This window comes from Delphinus delphis, chromosome 5 (genome assembly GCF_949987515.2).
Source record: "Delphinus delphis chromosome 5, mDelDel1.2, whole genome shotgun sequence".
In the NCBI taxonomy this organism is placed as follows: Eukaryota; Metazoa; Chordata; class Mammalia; order Artiodactyla; family Delphinidae; genus Delphinus; species Delphinus delphis.
In genome coordinates this window covers 134,392,494-134,410,924 of record NC_082687.1, presented here as the reverse complement: position 1 = coordinate 134,410,924, position 18,431 = coordinate 134,392,494, and the positions used below count along the sequence as shown (strand labels likewise).

The following is an 18,431-nucleotide window of genomic DNA, read 5'->3' as shown; positions in this document are numbered from 1 at the left end:
AGAGGATGCACGCATGTGACAGTGTATGCCAGACATGTGAACTAACTTATGTGGTTGGACATGTGAACACACTTTCTCATCTTTGAAAGTTCACAGCTTGAAGTTTCGTATGTGGGGGACTTACTGCATTCATCTGTATCCACACATCTTGCAAACCCTCTTCTTCTAATATCTGAAGATTCTTTTGGGTTTTCTATGTAGAGAGTCTTAATATCTACAAACAATGGTAGCTTCATTTCTTCCTTTACATTTCTTTCTTCTTTTTAAATTTTACTTATTTTTTGGCTGCGTTGCGTCTTCGTTGCTGCACGCGGGCTTTCTCTAGTTGCAGTGAGCAGGGGCTGCTCTTCGTTGTGGTGCGCGGGCTTCTCACTGCGGTGGCTTCTCTTGTTGCGGAGCACAGGCTCCAGGCGCGTGGGCTTCAGTAGTTGCAGCACGTGGGCTCAGTAGTTGTGGCATGTGAGCCCTAGAGAGCGTGGGCTTCAGTAGTTGCAGAGCATGGGCTCAGTAGTTGTGGCTCATGGGCTCTAGAGCACAGGCTCAGTAGTTGTGGTGCACGGGCTTAGTTGCTCTGCGGCATGTGGGAATCTTCCCGGACCAGAGATCGAACCCCTGCCCCCTGCATTGGCAGGCGGATTCTTAAGCACTGAGCTGCCAGGGAAGTCCCTCTTCCTTTCCATTGCTTACGCCTTTTAATTTTTCCTTATCAAACTCTGCTGGTCAGGATTGCCAGTGTGGTTTTGAATTGAAGTGGCAATTGTAGGTATATTTGCTCTGTTCCCAGTATTGGGGAAAAGTTTTAAATATTTTGCCATTGAGTCTTGGCTGCTTTTTCCTTTCTTTTTTTTTTTTTTTTTTTTAGCGGTACGTGGGCCTCTCACTGCTGTGGCCTCTCCCATTGTGGAGCACAGGCTCCGGACGCACAGGCGCAGCGGCCATGGCTCACGGGCCCAGCCGCTCCGTGGCATGTGGGATCTTCCCGGACTGGGGCACGAACCCGTGTCCCCTGCATCGGCAGGTGGACTCTCAACCACTGTGCCACCAGGGAAGCTCTGCTTTTTTCTTTTAACTATAAAATTTATCAAGTGATTTTTATTGCATATACCAAGATGATGTGTTAATAATTATCTATTGCTGCATAACAGATTACCTACAACATGGGTTGATGGGGATGTCGAGAAATTAGGACCTTCATACACTGCTGATGACAATATAAAATGATGTAGTTTGGCATTTTCTCAAAATATTAAGCACAGAGTTACTATGTGTTCTAGCAATTCCATTACTAAGTATATACTAAGAGAAAAGAAAACATATGTCTACACAAAAACTTGTACATGAATTTTTATAGCAGCATATATATATATATATTTTTTGGCGGTACACGGGCCTCTCACTGTTGTGGCCTCTCCCGTTGCGGAGCACAGGCTCCGGACGCGCAGGCTGAGCGGCCATGGCTCACGGGCCCAGCCGCTCCGCGGCATGTGGGATCTTCCCGGACCGGGGCAGGAACCCGTGTCCCCTGCATCGGCAGGTGGACTCTCAACCACGGCGCCACCAGGGAAGCCCCAGCAGCATGATTTTATAATAGGCAAAAAGTGGAAACAACTTTGCACCGACTGATGAATGGATAAATAAAATGTGATATATCTAGGCAATGGAATATTATTCAGCAATAACAGAATTGAAATACTAATACATGTTACACATAGATGAATACTGAAAACGTACTGAGTGAAAGACACCCGTCACAAAAGTCCACATATTTAAAATTCTGTTTATATGAAATGGCCGGAACAGCAAATCTCTAGAGGTAGGAAGTAGATTAGCATCGCCCAGGACGTGAGGGTGGGGGAGGGTGGGGAGTGACTGCTGATGGACGTGAGGGTTTTTGGGGGGTGACGTGCTGAGAATGTTGTAAACTTAGATTGTGGTGATGATGGTACTTCATTCATATACTAAACCCTTTAAGTTATATGCGTTTGGTGGACTGTGTGATATGTGAATTACATCTCAATAAAGCTGTTTTAAGAGGTAAGTACATGTGTAGTTTTGTTAGATATTGCCAAATTCTCCTCCCAAAGTGTTGGGTCACCTTGCTTCCCACCAGCAGTGTATAAATGGACACAGTTTTACCAACAGAATATAATGTTATATGCATTTTAATTTTCACCAATCTGATAGATGAGAGAAATGGTATTGCAATTTTTAAAAACTTGCCGTTCTCTACGAGTGAATTTGAACATCTTTTCTTATGTTTAAGGGCTACTTTTGTATCTGGTTTTGTGAATTGTGTGTTCGTGTTTGTCACATTTTCATATTTTTTATACCACAGTTTTTTGTACCACAGTTTTTCATATTTTTCTCTTGTTTTCCTTTTTGGTCCCTTATTCTCTATTTTAAGCATTCCTTATGTATTAGTGATAGTAGCCTTTTGTAATGTAGTATCATATTTCGAGTATCATAGATTGAGTTTTCCTTGTTTTTGTACTTTATGTAAATAAAGTCGTACACGTAAGCTGTTTCTGATGAGAGTGTGGTCTGTATTCTAAGCAACTAAGTTATAATCTGAGCTGCATTTGCTTCTGACTGCTACTTAGGTTTGCTCTCATTTCTCAGTTTTTTTCAGTCCTGACAGTTCACTTAGTATTCATGATTCAGAATTGTTTCTCTTATTGTTATGCCGGTTTCCACCCCTTCTTCTAACCCCAGACCAAGCGGTGGCTCCTTTCTGAAGTCTTTTCTAGAATCTTCCCCTAGAATCCCCCCCCACCCCCGGGCCGACTGGGTGTTCCCTTTTTTAATGTTTCCACTGTACTTTGTAGTTTCCTTTATGGCGTTTACATTATGGTAATTGCTTCGAGTGCCTCTCCTTACTAGACTCTAAGCTGTTTGCAGGCTGAGTCCTAACTTTGTTTTTGTGTTCTTGGCATAGTGCTGTATTTGGTGTACAGTTAAGTGCTTAATAAATGTTATTGAAAGAACTGGTATAGTAAGAGAGAGGAAACAGGTGATGTTATTATAGGGGAAAAGTTGTCCATGAGGGGCAGGTAGAATCTGAATAATCAAAGAAGAGGGCACTCCTGATGAGAGAAGGGAACCAGCAAAGGGATAGGGATGGGAATGAGCATTGGTCTGTGCAGTGAAGAGTGAAGACATTTGTCTGATTGGAACATGTTTGTTTATCCGCGTATTCATCACATCTTTACTGTTTATCTGCTATATGAAAGGCAGTGGTTTAGGTGGTATCAACCACAGATTTTTAAAACCTGCATACACAGATGTTTAAAACTTGGTGCTTTGAGAAAGTGGTAAGAAGGTGAGAATATTAAGAAGGTAAAGTGAAGCAGGATTTTAGGGAGCACCAAAGAAAGGCATAGGTGTTGGGCTTGCTGTGGTTGATGGGAGGGGGCACCTGGAAGCTGTTATTTCCCTGATGTTTTTGTGAGGGAAGTATATAATGTGGATTGGGGGAAGAGAATTACAGAAAATGATATTGAGCCCTTCAGTGATGAGGTTGCTTTAGAGCTGAGACCTGTAAGACAGCTAGGAATTGGCCAAATGGGCAAACAGGGGAAGGGTGTCAAGACAAGAGAGAGAAGAATGTAGAGAACTGTAAACAGCTGTGGTGCAAACAACCAGGATGCAGGGAGTAAAGGAGAACGAGGCTGGGCCAGTGAGCGTGGATTAGATTTGTGGCTTCCATACCGGGGCATATCAGAATGAACATTTCATAACTTCTGAAAAAGAGACCTAGACCCCTTGCTCGTTTCTACTAAATCAGTATGCTTGCAAAGAGGTTGAAATTTCATCTTGCAGGTGATGATGAACTGCTGAAGAATTTTGAGAGGGGCCTGACATTATCCCATCTTGGATCACCCTGACAGTGCAGTTAGACGGACTGGAAGGGAGGGAAGATTAAAGGCCAGGAGGCGAAATCTGAGGCTCTTACAACTATAGAAAAGTGAGAATAAGGGCCTCAACTAAGGCAGAGGATATGAGATTACTGAGCAGGAGTCACGAGTGAGAGGGGATGATGGTGTTGATGGGGAAGGAGCCACAGACGACTGCAGCCTCTGCGGCTTTAGGCAACTTGTGTAGGTGGCAGGGCAGCTTACGGGGCTAATTCAGCACAGTAGGCGAGCTCATGCCTTGGGGGAGGTAGCAGAGAAACAGTTGAGTTTGGGACATGTTGGACTTGTTTCACACCGTCATTCATCCCATTTCATGGCTAGTCCAGGTGCGCTGACTGATTTCTCTGAATTCATTCTTGACTCTTCTCTTTCATTCACACCCCGCGTCCAGTTTGCTATCAAACTTTGTCCATTTTACCTACAAAAATTTCTAAAAAAAAAAAAAAAAAAAAAAAATTTCTAAAAGTTGACCACTGTTCGCTCTCTCCAGAACCCACCACTCAGTCCTAGCCAGTGTCATTTCTCACCTACTTATCCTAGTGGCTTCCAAATTGATCTCCCTGCTTCTGGCCTTGTCCCCTTGTCTGTTCTCAACCCAGCAGCTGAATGACCGTTAGAATAATCAGGTCATCTCTCTGCACAAAACCCTCCTTCTCCCGGGGTCAAGGTCAGAGTCCTCATCGAGGGCTTATGTGACCCCTTTCCTTACCCCTTGGTCATCGCGTCTGTTCTTCCTTCCTCTAGCTCACTTCGCTCCAGCCGTATTGGCCTCCTTGCTGATCTTTGAACTTTCAGGCTTATTCCCTCTTGAAGATCTTGAATGTTCTCTTTCCTTTCACGAGGGAGCTCTCCCCGTGCCCCCCGTCACTGGCACAGCTCCTTCCTACTTCCGAGTTTTCACTCATATGTCACTTTTTCAGTGAATTCTTCTCTGATTACCCAGTTTGAAATTGCAGCCCTCTTCCTTGCCGAATATTTTCTCCTTTTGGTTCATTTGCCTCCTTGGCCTTTATCGCCGTCTACATGGGTGGTAAACATATTTTGCTATTTTCATCTCTCCCCACTGGGATTTAAGATACATAAGAACAAGGACTTCTGCTTTTTTCACCATTGTACCTCTAGCGACCGAAAACTACTCGTATATAAAAGGTGCTCAATTAGTGTTTGTTGAATGACTGAATTAATTAATGGAGTCCTTGGGATATCCTGGAATAGATGCTTGCTATTTATTTATACCCTATTTAATTTCACAAGGAAGTACAGGAGCCCATACAATGGTTTAGACTGGAAGACAGACTTGAGTGAAGCCGTGGCAGTGCGTGAGACGGTTTAGACAGAGTGAAGAATCAGAAGAGGACTGTGGATGGGGTCCTGGAAACACCTACCAGGATTGACCAGAGAGTTGCACTGTCCTTAGTTATCCAAGCGGGAACGCTGCTCTGGGTTCCCTCATCTGGCCTTCCTGCAGCTAACCCCTGCTGATAGGATAGGTTGAGGATTTTGAGGGGCCAGTCCATCTGGTACCCATTTCTAGGTCAAGCTAAGAGTATTTGAATCCCAGAATTCCCTGCCCATGTAACCCTTCACAGGTCTCTTCCCTGATTCTCTCCTCTGTTAACTATACCACATGTATGGACTTCCCTCGGCCTAAGGGATGGCCAAGTGGCAGCTGTTTGCAGGCGTGTGGCCAGAGCTTAGACGTGTTGTCTGGGATGTCCACGTGTGTGCATGTGACGCTCCTTGTAGGCTGGAGGGGAGCCAAAGGTGGCATGAGAAAAAGGGGCAGGCTGCAGGGAGATGGGGGAGCACGGGCCTCCCATCCCCCCCCCCCCCAGCCGCCATAGATGTTGAGTCTGAGAATGCCAAATCAGAACTTAGCCTTTAGGTTGTTATAAAAGTGTATGTGTCAAGGTAGGAGAGTAAAATAAAATTCACTAGCTTGTTAGTTTGGTCTGTAACTTTAAAATACTTAGGCATGTGGTATACGGGCTGACATTTGTACTCTTCAAGCTCCTTGAAAACTAGGGGTGGGCCTGCAAGAGGGAATTGAAAAGGAATAGCTAGAGAGGGAGAAGATAAATTCAAGATAGAGTTTCAAGGAGGGAATGATCAACAGTGTCAAATGCTTCAGAGACATTAAGTCCTGTGAAGACAGAAATGGAGCCATTGGATTCGATAACCAGAATTTAGTAAAAATTTCAGTTGGTGATGATGGCTGCCAAACTCCCATAGAAGGAGTACCTGAGAAATCCGGAAGTGGAGACAGCGTATAAAAGATTTTTTAGGTAGAGCCTTATCTGAGAAAGGAAGGAACTAGAGTGGTAGCTGGAGGGGTATGCAGGGTCATGGAGGAGTCATGTTTACGATGAGAGAGTCTTGGGGCTTCCCTGGTGGTCCGGTGGTTAAGACTCCAGTTTCCACTGCAGGGGGCACGGGTTCCATCCCTGGTCCGGGAATTAGGATCCCTCATGCTGCACGCAGCACGGCCAAGAAATTAAAAAAAAAAAAGAAAAATGTTGAGAGAGTCTTATAAATGTTTAGATGTTGAGGGACAGAACCCAATGTTCAGGAAGAGAAGGTTAAGGAAAAAGAGGGAATAGTTGATGGAACAAGGCCTAAGCCGCAGTGCGCAGGTGAGCTTCAGAGAGGAGGAGGGCTGCTTGAGGAGGCTCGGGGTGTTAGGTTTGTGTGGGTGCAAAGTTTGGAGGGTGAGGCAGCAAGAAAGTGAATAGCGGGAAAGTTATCAGCAATAATATATCATTAGCGTCGTTCAACAGTAGTTTTCTGGGTTAGTCATTTTTTTCTAAACTTTAAAATTTTTTAGGTCTTTAAAATTAATTAACTAACGTATTTGTTTTTTATTGAAGTATAGTTGATTGGGTTAGTCTTCTTAAACTTGGTTTTATACTCCTGGGGATCTGGGGTTATACCTGCAGCCATGTGTTCAAATCCTGTTGGTTGATTGAAATATAGCCCATGATGTGGGGTATAGGCTATGTATGTTGGAATCTGTCGTTACTCAATACTTGGTATCTAGTGGTGACTTAAAATTTTAAGTTTGATAAAAACTTTTGATTCCTTAATAGCCCAGGAGTAATTTCTTTATTATGTTCATTATAAAACGTGTACCATCAGGCTTTGGAGATGGTTTGTTGTAATAAGTACCTACTGTCAGAATCACACCTATTTTGGGCAAAATATTTTTTAATAGAATTATATTAATACTGTCTTTTTCCCCCCACTAGTAGTTCCAGAGAACTGCTGGTTTATATTTTAACTCTTGCTACCTTGTGAAAATAGTGAAGGATGCTTAGACTACTTAACATTCAAATTGTAAGTAAAAGTTATTTCTGCTATTACTATCTATATGATTAGAAAACAGAAATTGAAAATAGTTGTCACCTTGTATGATAATAGTAAGCTTTAGTGTGATGGGATTGTGGATTTTTCTTAATTTTTATTCTTAAGATACAAATACTTGCTATCCCATTTTCTGTTGATAAGATCAAAAAGGAGACTAATAGTACTGAATGGGTCTCAAGTAGTGAGGTGAAATTTCTGCTTTTTTTTCAGGTATTTCTTTTTATTGTATAAGTTTATGGAAATTCTTTAATATTTTATTTCCATATCTGTATGGTACCAGTGTTCAAATTTAATATAGGCCACATATTAATGGAATGATTAATTAGAAACGGTTATTCTTTTCTCTTTAAATATGCTTAATTTTTCTGCATTCTTAAACTTTTGTGGGAAAAAATCCTGTCAGAAAGAAATTCTGTAATTTCTCTATGAAATATTTAACATACACAAAATCAAATGTAACTTTTTAGAATTATTAGAATAATCTAATGCATAAATCTAGGCGATGTACATACCGATATTCATCTCTAGTAGGGGAAAAAAGCTTTAATTATGTTTTCTTGAAACCCTTTGCTATACTGCATTTTAACCAATAGCAAAAAAATTATTGAGGAAAGAATGATAAAGTATATTAAAGTCATTCCAAGTCATTTCACTACCTTATTTTCAAACTACTTTGTTTGAAAGTATAAGTTACTCAAATTAATCTATTTTATAGACCTTGTATGAGTATTCAAAATGTGAACACAAAATGAGATTGCTACCATAGCAAAAAAAAGATAATTCTAATTAATTATTCATATAAACAAACCAAATGAGCCAAAGACGAATGAAACATTTACAAACCAGGGACTTCCCTGGTGGTCCAGTGGTTCAGACTCCGTGCTTTTGAACGGCGGGGCGGGGCGGGGTGGGGGGGCACAGATTCGATCCCTGGTCGGGGAACTAAGATCCTACATGCTGCGCGGCGTGCGGCGCGGTCAAAAAAAAGAAATATTTACAAGCCAATAAATCTTTTAATTTGTTAAATAGGTGAATAATTTTGGAAGTTGTCTCGGTCCAGCACGTTTTATGTTTTCAGTGCATAAATTTTTTTTTTAATTTCAGGAATTTTTACCGGAATATTTCAGGAATAATAGTACATCTTCATAAGGGGAGAAAGTTATAACATTTTATCTCTTAGAATGTAAATGTCATCAGGTCACCAATGTGCAATAGCTTGGTAAGAACTTATTTCAGATTGTTCACGAACTTGACAACTGTAAGCAGAATGTTCATTACTGCCCTCTTTTGACACAGGGCTGTATAAGCCTATCTCCTTTTAGTTTACAAAAGTGTTAAAAATTAGATGCAAAATAGGTTGTGCTTTGTATCCATTTTGTATATTTTTAATAATTTTTCAATTCTTCCTCTTTTTAGGCTCTCTGGTTATTCATCTTTAGAAGACGGGATTTCTGGATATCTACTCCACTCCTTCTCTATTGACTTTTAAAACATGATAGTGCAAACCTGTAACACTGGCAATCACCCATGAACCTTTAATTACGTCGACTGATTGCGTTTGAAGCTTCCTCAGGGAATAAACAATGACATCAGCAGTAGTTGACAGTGGAGGTTCTGTTTTGGAGCTTTCCAGCAGTGGAGTAGAAAATCAAGAGGTTAGGCATCCAATGTATTACATTTCTGTTTTGTTCATAGAAATCAATGCATGAACTGATTTTGAATTTAATGGGGAACAGGTATTTGAGAGGAGAAACGTACAATGCATGCGACTCTGTATGTTTGTCATGTGTCCTCATGTAATTAGGCAATAGAAGGTTGAGGAAGGGACTGCTGGGCCTGAGTTGTTGAAACATTGCATATATTGGAATGAACTGGGAGAAAAAATTGAAAGAAAGAACACTGTAGTACTAGTCGAGAGATTTAAATTCCTAACAAAATCCATTGTTTTGGATTTGAGAGTGTGTAGGCATACACTGTACCTAAACACCTAAGTTACATTCATCTTAATTTAGAATTTTGTATCTCCTTTAGCTGTTACCTTTGTCCTTTGGTTATTACATCTAATTCAGTAATTAGTAATTACATCTAATGGGAATCCATCATGTTTTAATCATGTTATTTATACTTAAGAATTTAGATAATTGGTAAATGAGAAAGGAAGTTCAGCATTTGAAATTTTATACTTGAAGAATTTTGCAGCTTTCGCATATTTGGTTATTTTTTTTGTTATTGATAACATTAAAGAATAAGAGATGGGAGTAGAAAAGTAACAGTACCAGAAATATATGGACTTCCAGGGCCTGGCTTCTGTTCCCACGATTCAGTAAAGACCGACTGTTGGGAAGTATCTAAATTAAAATGGAATAATGCCGTAACAATAATGGACAAATATTTGGTCAGAGATAAGATGAGAAAATGGAGAGCTTACTGTATTTAAAAAATCTGTTTTTTCTGTGTTCTGTGAAAGATACTGCTCTTACTGGTACTTAGTACCATGACTGAGAAACAAGTTAGGATGTCAGGCTGTGTGTTCTGGAATCTGGATTTTTCTTCTAGCTTGCTTGGTGTCTGTGCAGTCTTCCAGGATAGCTGTGGGCAAATTCAGTGGGTTTGTTTTCAGTGGACTTGGTAACTGAAAGGTTCCTGTTGTATTTGAATCTAAAACTGGTTCAAAGTCTTTAGCCACAGCTAAAGAACATGTTTTATTCTCATAATCAATTTCTACTTCTTTCTTAAAGATTCACTTTCTGTATGATTACTTCCAGGTATGATTCTCCAAAGAAATGAGGGACTCGGGATTTCTGTCCCCTCCTTTATCACCCAGACTAATTATTGCTTCTTCAAGTACTTTCTCTTTGCCCCATAGTTTTACTCCGTTGGTATTTAATTCTATGGGGGGAGCTGCTAAGAACAGTAGGCAGAATATATTTACCATATGCTGACTGGGTACTGCTATTATGAGAAAAAGAGTACGAGCTTGTTTCTGGAAGACTCTATACTTTTCTTCATTTACATGGAACCCCAGGTGTTCAAGGCTTGAAGAACTGATTATTATGGAAGAAAGAGTCTGATAAATGAAATAATTTTACCAGGGCATTATTGATTAATGATTTATGCAGTAGCCTTATAAGGTTGTCATAGGCATTTTAGGAAGTGTGGCACCAGAAAGGAGGAAACTATTCTTGGGGACTTTTTCTTCAAATTATAGCCAAGTAAGTGGGTGCCCACTTACTTTCATTCATTTGTTCCTTCAACAAACATTAGTTGACCACTTACTGAATGTCAGTTACTTTTCTGGGCACTGGGGATAAAGTATTTCAGAGTGGTTATGAAGAATAAATCAGGGCTAGAGAGAGATGGAAAGTTGGTAGCGGTATTTTAATTAGATGGACAAGGAAGGCTTCTCTGAAGAGGTGGCATTTTAGTTTAGACCTAAATAGCCTAAGGGATTGGGCTGTAGAAACACTTGGGGAAGAGAATTCCTGCAAGAAAGAAAAGCCACTAGTATCTAAAACATCTCCTGATTTTACAAAGTGAGTTTTGGGGATAGTGGTATTTGAAAGATAGAATTTTGTCTTACAAGCAGCTATTCAGGAATGTATGTATAATATATATCTAAACTGTACTCTAAAGTGTAGGGTGGGGTGGAAAAATGACCTGTCAAGATTTTATTACGACAGCTCCAGAATCTGAAGAAAAAATAAATGTTTAAAAAGTGGTGGCAACACATTTCAAATCAACTATACCCCATTAAAAAACATTTTTTTTAATTAAAAGAGAAGTGGTGGGCATTTGGAGAGTTGTTAGTGATTTTTAGGCTTTATTTTTTATAACTTTATTACTGTTTATAAAAGTAATACATTTTATTAAATTAGGATAATTCTATTTCTGACAAAGATACCAAAAGAAAGTAAATTATAATCTTACTAATGAGTATAGATACAAAAATCATAAATAAAATCATAATAAATTTATAAAATGCAGTCATATATTAAAAAATCCAATTACCAAATAGGATTTACGTACATAGGGGTAATTCAATTTTAAGAAAACCATTAATATAATATATACGCCTACTAATATGCCATATGATATGTTAGGATAAAATACTTGATGAAATAGGATTTTATGAAATTCAGTATTCATCCTGATAAAGCCTCTTAATAATACAGATGTATATTTCCTTAACATTATTAAAAAAACTTAAAATCAAGAGTTAGAATCCTATTTAATGGTGAAGTACTGGAGTATTTTCTCTAAAGTTGGAGAGAAAGTATGTGCACTACCATTACTATTATTTAACATTTTCCTGTAATCAGACCAGATAATGAAAAAATATATAAATATTATAAAGGAGACCAAATTATTATTTGCAGATAATATGATTTGCCACCTGGGAAAACCAAAGGGAATCCACGAAAACACATTAGAACTAATAAGAGTGCCCAGTAGTTTGGTGGGTACAAAATTAACATAAAAATATCTAGCTTTCTTTTGTAAGGACTGTAATTAGTTAGAAGAGATCATGGAAAATAAGATCCCTTTCAGAAAATAAACAAAAAAATGTAAAATGTTGAGGAATAAATGTAAAAGATATATGGGACTTGTTTGAAGAAAACTGATTAATGATACTTAAGTAGACTTCAGTAAACAGAGAGATATACTTCGTATTTGGGTAAGAGAAACGAGAAGGGTCAGTATTAGGCAGGATGTCAGTTTCCTCCAATTAATCTATATATTTAATTCCATCTCTATCAGATGCTAGGGCAAGTTTGGGGGAAGTTGGTCATATGGACCTAAAGATTATGTGGAAGAGCAAACATAAAGGAGGAGCCAGAGCAGTTTTTGCAAAGGAAATATATAGCAGGTAGGTCTCGTAGAAATGGGGAATTAATGCAGAAAAAATAAAAAAGGATTTAAGTATCTTTTTAAAAACACAATGAGTGCAAGTTTTAGAGGGCGTCTGCTTCCAAACAAGATTGGGAGTTCTTCCGCTTCACACTGTGATGGAATAACTGAGACCAGATTTATACTCCCACCATAAACAACTAGGAAAGTGAACAAAACATATGAAACCATGGTTCTGAGACATTCGGCTACGGTCTGAATGTTTGTGACCCCCACGAAATTCATATGTTGAATCCAGACTTCCAAAGATGATGATTATTAGGAGGTATTCGGAAGTAGGGCTTTAGGGAGGTGATTAGGTCACGAGGGGGGCACCCTTATGGGTGGGGTTAGAGCTTTTACAAAAGGCTCCAGAGAGATCTTTTGCCCCTCCTGTCACGTGAGGGTACACCAAGAAGTCTACGACCTGGAAGAAGGCCCCCACCTGGTCACGCTGCTGCCCTGATCTCGGGCTCCCAGCTTCCAGACCGTGAGCGATAAACTTCTGCTGTTGCTCAGTCACCTAGCCCGGCCTTTTGTTATCGTAGCACGAATGGACTAAGACAGCTGGACGACAGGCAGTGCGAGGCTGTGCCTCCTGAGAAGAGAGAAGTGGTTGCGCTGACTTACTGCTTGGAGCCACTTTCTGGACCACAGCGTGGGGAGGAGGAATCCAAGCAGGGTGTGACGGTGTCGCTGAGTTGAGGAAACAAAATTTGGAATTTGGAGAGGCTAATGCAACTAATTTGAGGGGCAGAGTATCTGAAAGGAAGAAGCTGCCCAGAGGAAGAATGTCGGAACTCAGCCTTGGGTTCCCCTAGTCTTTAGCTGAATGAGCCCCCAGGTGTAGTATGACACTCTGTGAAGCCAGGCAAAGAATGATCAGAATGGTGTAAACTCAGTAATTTACTGAAAAAACCTGCAGAATTCACTCAGGGCTGGGAGATCCTAGAGTTCCAGTCAGCTGGAGTGGAGGGTCCTTGTTAACTGCCCAGGGCATTCATGGGAGACTCTGGAAGAGTCATGCCTTACAGCAGAGCTGAACTAGCCCTAGAATAAAGGGGAGTCCAGACTTGCCCTCAAAAGGGTTAAAAACAGGCCTTGAAAGTTGATCCATAAGTAACGTAACTATCTGTCATAGTAAACGTTATTAAAATAAAACAATGTAAATTATACCCAACAATGTAAATTTTACATATGAAATACCCAATCATGTTAAATGCAAGGAAGCAGGAATAATATAACTTGGAGAAAAAATTATCAATGAAAACAGATACAAATGGTAGATATGATGAAATTAGCAGATAAGATTTCAAAACAGCTATTATAAATACGCTCAAGAAATGTAAAGAAAACATGAATCTCAGAGGAGAGGTGTAAATGACATAGAAGAACCAAATGAAACTTCTAGAAATGAAATATATACTATATGAAGAGAAAAATTACTGTATAAGATTAAAAATAAATTTGGTACTGTGTAAGAAAAGACCAGTGAATTTGAAGAGGGCAATAAAAACTACTTTATGAAGCGCTGAGAGAAAAACTGAAAAAAGAAAAAAAAAAAGAACAATGACTTGGTTACCTGTGGGACAATATCAAGTTGTCTAACATAATGTGATTGGAGTACCAGAATGAGAGAACAGAAAAGACATGTGAAGAAATAATGGCTATAAAAATTTCCAAGTTTGATGAAAAATACAAACCCATAGATCTGAGAAACTTAAACCCTAAACAGGATAAAGCAGAGAGCGAATAGACTGGTACATCTGTATCAGATACACTGGTACGTTATTAGGTACATCGTAATGAAACTGCTGAGAGCCAATTTCAGAAAGAAAATCTTAAAAGCTTCCAGAGAGCTTTTCCTTTGGGAGCCGCTGGGTTGAGAGGAGCGTGGCCGCCTCCTCTCCCCGCCGTGGCGTGTGCTCACCCACTGATATCCGTGTACTGCGAAAACGGGGAGCCATCTGGCACAAGTGTCACTTTGCCTGCTGTGTTCAAGCTCTGATTTGACCAGATATTGTGAACTTTGCACCAACTTGTGGAAAAACAGCACAGACCTGTGCTGTCGGTGAATTAGCAGGTCATCGAACCCGTGCTGAATCTTGGGATACTGGCAGAGCTGTGGCTCGAATTCCCAGAGTTCGAAGTGGCGGGACTCACCACTCTGGCCAGGGTGCTCTTGAAAATATGTGTCGTGGGGGCCACGTGTTTGCGCCCGCTGGCGACGCTGGCACCGCAGAGTGAACGTAATGCAGAAGCGAGACGCCATCTGCTCTGCACTGGCTGCCTCAGCGTTACCAGCGCTGGCTGTGTCTAAAGGTCATCGTATTGAGGAAGTTCCTGAATTTCCTTTGGTGGTTGAAGACAAAGTTGAAGGCTTCAAGAAGACCAAGCAGGCTGTTTTGCTTCTGAAGAAGCTTAAGGCTTGGAATGATATCAGAAAGGTCTACGCCTCTCAGAGAATGAGAGCTGGCAAAAGCAAAATGAGAAACCGTCACCGTATCCAGTGCAGGAGACCCTGCGTCGTCTGTACTGAGTGCATCATCAAGGCCTTCAGAAACATCCCTGGAATTACTCTGCCTAATGTGAGCAAACCAAACCTTTTGAAACTTGCTCCTGGTGGGCATGTGCTACGTTCCTGCATTTGGACTGAAAGTGCTTTCTGCAAGTTAGATGAGCTGCATGGCACTTGGTGTAAAGCTGCTCCCCTCAAGAGTAGCTACAGGGGGGCTTCCCTGGTGGCGCAGTGGTTGAGAGTCCGCCTGCCGATGCAGGGGACACGGGTTCGTGCCCCGGTCTGGGAAGATCCCACATGCCGCGGAGCGGCTGGGCCCGTGAGCCATGGCCGCTGAGCCTGCGCGTCCGGAGCCTGTGCTCCGCAACGGGAGAGGCCGCAGCGGTGAGAGGCCCGCGTACCGCAAAAAAAAAAAAAAGTAGCTACAACCTCCCCATGCACAAGATGCTCAGTACAGACCTTAGCAGAATCTTGAAAAGCCCAGAGATCCAAAGAGCCCTCCATGCACCACGCGAGAAGATTCATCACAGAGCCCCAAAGAAGAGTCCACTGAAAAACCTGAGAACCACTGAAGCTCAGAACCCGTTTGCAAAGACCATGCGCCGGAACGCCATTCTTTGCCAGGCCAAGAACCACACAACCCGGATGGATAGGGCAGCAGCAGCACTAGAAGCCAAATCAGATGAGAAGGGGCTTCCAGGCAGGACGCCTGTGGTGGGGAAGAAAGGAAAGAAAGCTGTTGGCATTAAGAAGCAGAAGAAGCCTTTGGTGGGAAAAAAGGCTGCAGTGACCAAGAAACGAGCAGTTGAAAAGAAGCCTGCAGGAAAGAAACCCACCACAGAAGAAAAGAAGGCTGCTGCATAAACTTAAATTTGTTTAATCTGTAATGGTCAAATCATTTTGGACAGCTAATTTTGAATAAAGACCTGATCAAAGAGGCACTGAGAAATATGGGGGGAGGGGAAGAAAAAAGCTTCCAGAGGAAAAAACTCATTACATACAGAAGAACAAAGATAATGACTACAGACATCTTTATTAAAACTATGCAAGTCAGAAGATAATGACTTTCTTAAATTGCTGAAAAAATAAAACTTGTCAGCCTACAATTATACATCCAGTGAAAATATCCTTCAAAGTGAAGCTTTTCTCAGACCCAAAGCTGAATTTATCACCAGCAGACGTGTGTTGTGAGAAATGTTCAAAGAAGTTCTTTAGGCAGAAGGTAAATGATACCAAATTAAAAGTTATATACACATAAAGCATTGAAAAGTGCTGGAGAAGTGGTTAATGTGTGGGTGAAAATAAAATACTTCTTAAAATCAGTTTTAAATTGTTTGAAAAGATAATTGTTTAAGACAAAAATAATAACAGTGAATTGTGGGGTTTACAATGTGAAGAAGTAAAAGAAGTAAATGTATGACAGCAGTAGAACAAAGGATGAGGGGCAGGACATGACAGAATACTGCTGTAAACTTTCTACATTATGTAACACTTTACAAAAATACTTCTGTGGGCTTCCCTGGTGGCACAGGGGTTGGGAGTCCGCCTGCCGATGCAGGGGACACGGGTTCGTGCCCCGGTCCGGGAAGATCCCACATACTGGCGGAGTGGCTAGGCCTGTGAGCCATGGCCGCTGAGCCTGCGCGTCCGGAGCCTGTGCTCTGCAATGGGAGAGGCCACAGCAGTGAGAGGCCCACGTACTGCCAAAAAAAAACAGAAAGCAAAACATAAAGTAACATTATTTGAATATAAACTGTGGTACGTTAAGAAACATATTTTAAGTTCTAGAGTACCACTAAAAAATAAAGCAAAGAAGTATAGATAGTAAGCCATTAATATCTATAAATTAAATGGAATTAAAATGGTTACTAAAAAATACTCAATTCAAAAGAAGACAGAGTAAAAGGAACAAGTAATAAATGAAACAAATAACAAAGAGCAGTTAGGTAGATTTAAACCCTGTTTTAGTGATAATATTAAATATAAATATTCCAAACAGTCCAATTAAAAGGCAGATATTAAAAAAAAAAGCAGATATTGTTTAAAATGCAGATTGGGTTTTAAAAAACTAAACCTATTTATGTTTCATAAAAGAAATTCATTTTAAGTATAACCACAGTTTAAAAGTGAAAGTATAGATATAGATAAGACCATGCAAATATTAATCATAAAAAAGTTTGAAGTGGTTTTGGGACGAGACTGTTACCAGGGATAACGGTAGACATTTCATAAATTATAGAAGGACCATCTTCTCAAGAAGAGTTAACAACCCTAAATGTCTATGCACTCAAGATTAGAGCTTCAAAATACATAAAGCATAAGCTGAGAGAACTGAAAGAAGAAATGGATAAATCCCCAGTATTAGAGTTTGCAGCATGCCTCTTTCAGTAATTGATAGATCAATTAGAAGATCAATGAGGATATCAAAAACCTGAATAACATTATCAACTAACTTCACCTAATGGACATTTATGGAACAGTGGGCCTAATGGCATGTATTCATTTCAAGTGCCCATGGACAGTAAGCCAAGATCATATGCTGGGCTACACATCTCAGTAATTTAACAAACTTTTAAAGGATTGAAATCGTATAGAGAAAGTTGTGTGACCAAAGCAGGATATATTAGAAATTAACAAAAATATGCTTGCAGTGTTTTTTTTTTTTTTTTTGGCCATACCACGCAGCATGTGGGATCTCAGTTCCCTGACCAGCGATCAAACCTTGGCCCCTTGTAGCGGAAGCGCAGAGTCTTAACCACTGGACCACCAGGGAAGTCCCTGCTTGCAAAATTTGTGAATATTTGCGTATTAAACAGCCCACTTTTATATAACCCGTGGATTAAAGAATAAATCACAAGAGAAATTAGAAAATATTCAAACTGAATGAAAATGAAAACGCATTTGAGGAACGCAGCTAAAGCAGTGCTTAGAGGGAAATTTGTAGCTTCAAATATTTATATTTGAAGGAAAATCAATCTTAAGGTTTCACCTCAGCAAGCTAGAATATGAAGATAAAATCAAACCCAAAGTAAGTAGAAAGAAGAGAAAAATAAATCAATGAAGTAGAAAGTGGGCAAACAATAGAGAAATTAAACCAGAAGCTCATCCTTTGAAAAGATCAATAAAATTAATAAATCTCTAAGTAGACTGCACAAGAAAAAAAACAGAAGGCAAAATTTACTAATATCAGGAATGAAAGATACATTACTATAGATACTAAATATTATGAACAACTTTATGCCAGTAAGTTGCCAACTTAGATGATATGGTGCAGTTCCTCGAAAGTCATTCCAAAAGGAAAAGCAAGCCTGAATAGCCCTCTATCCTTTTCTTTTTTTGTTTTGTTTTGTTTTGTTTTGTTTTTGGTGGCCATGCCAGTGCAGCATGCAGGATCTTCGTTCTCTGACCAGCGATCAAACCTGTGCCTCCTGCATTGGGAGCATGGAGTCTTAACCACTGGACTACCAGGGAAGTCCTAGCCCTCTATCTTTTAAATAAGTTGAATTTCTAGTCAAGATCTTTCCTGCGAAGAAAATTACAGAGCTAAATGGCTTTCTTGGTCTGCCAAGTGTTTAGGGAATATAAGTCCTTTTATATAAGGACTTATAAAAGGACTTATAAAAGAACATATAATAATAAGTTGGAGATAATACATTAAACTGGGGAAAAGATTTGAACAGATAATTATATGAGTGGCCAATAAGCACACTTTATTTTATTTTTTAAATATTTATTTATTTTATTTTTGG

At 40.1% G+C, this 18,431-nt stretch overlaps 1 protein-coding gene and 1 pseudogene across 7 annotated transcripts in view; both read left to right on the top strand.

Moving 5' to 3' along the window:
* Positions 1-18,431, top strand: part of ELF2 (E74 like ETS transcription factor 2) — a 95,701-nt gene that overhangs the window by 17,264 nt on the left and 60,006 nt on the right. For 6 of the 7 annotated variants that reach the window (XM_060013001.1, XM_060012999.1, XM_060013000.1 and 3 more), the window contains exons 2-3: positions 7,160-7,247; positions 8,694-8,932. In XM_060013001.1, the coding sequence (XP_059868984.1) occupies positions 8,861-8,932 (72 nt within the window). In that variant the 5' untranslated portion in view covers positions 7,160-7,247; positions 8,694-8,860. The remainder of the gene's footprint in view (positions 1-7,159; positions 7,248-8,693; positions 8,933-18,431) is intronic. The other variant, XM_060012996.1, reaches the window with a different exon arrangement.
* Positions 12,355-15,546, top strand: LOC132425664 (large ribosomal subunit protein uL4 pseudogene; annotated as a pseudogene).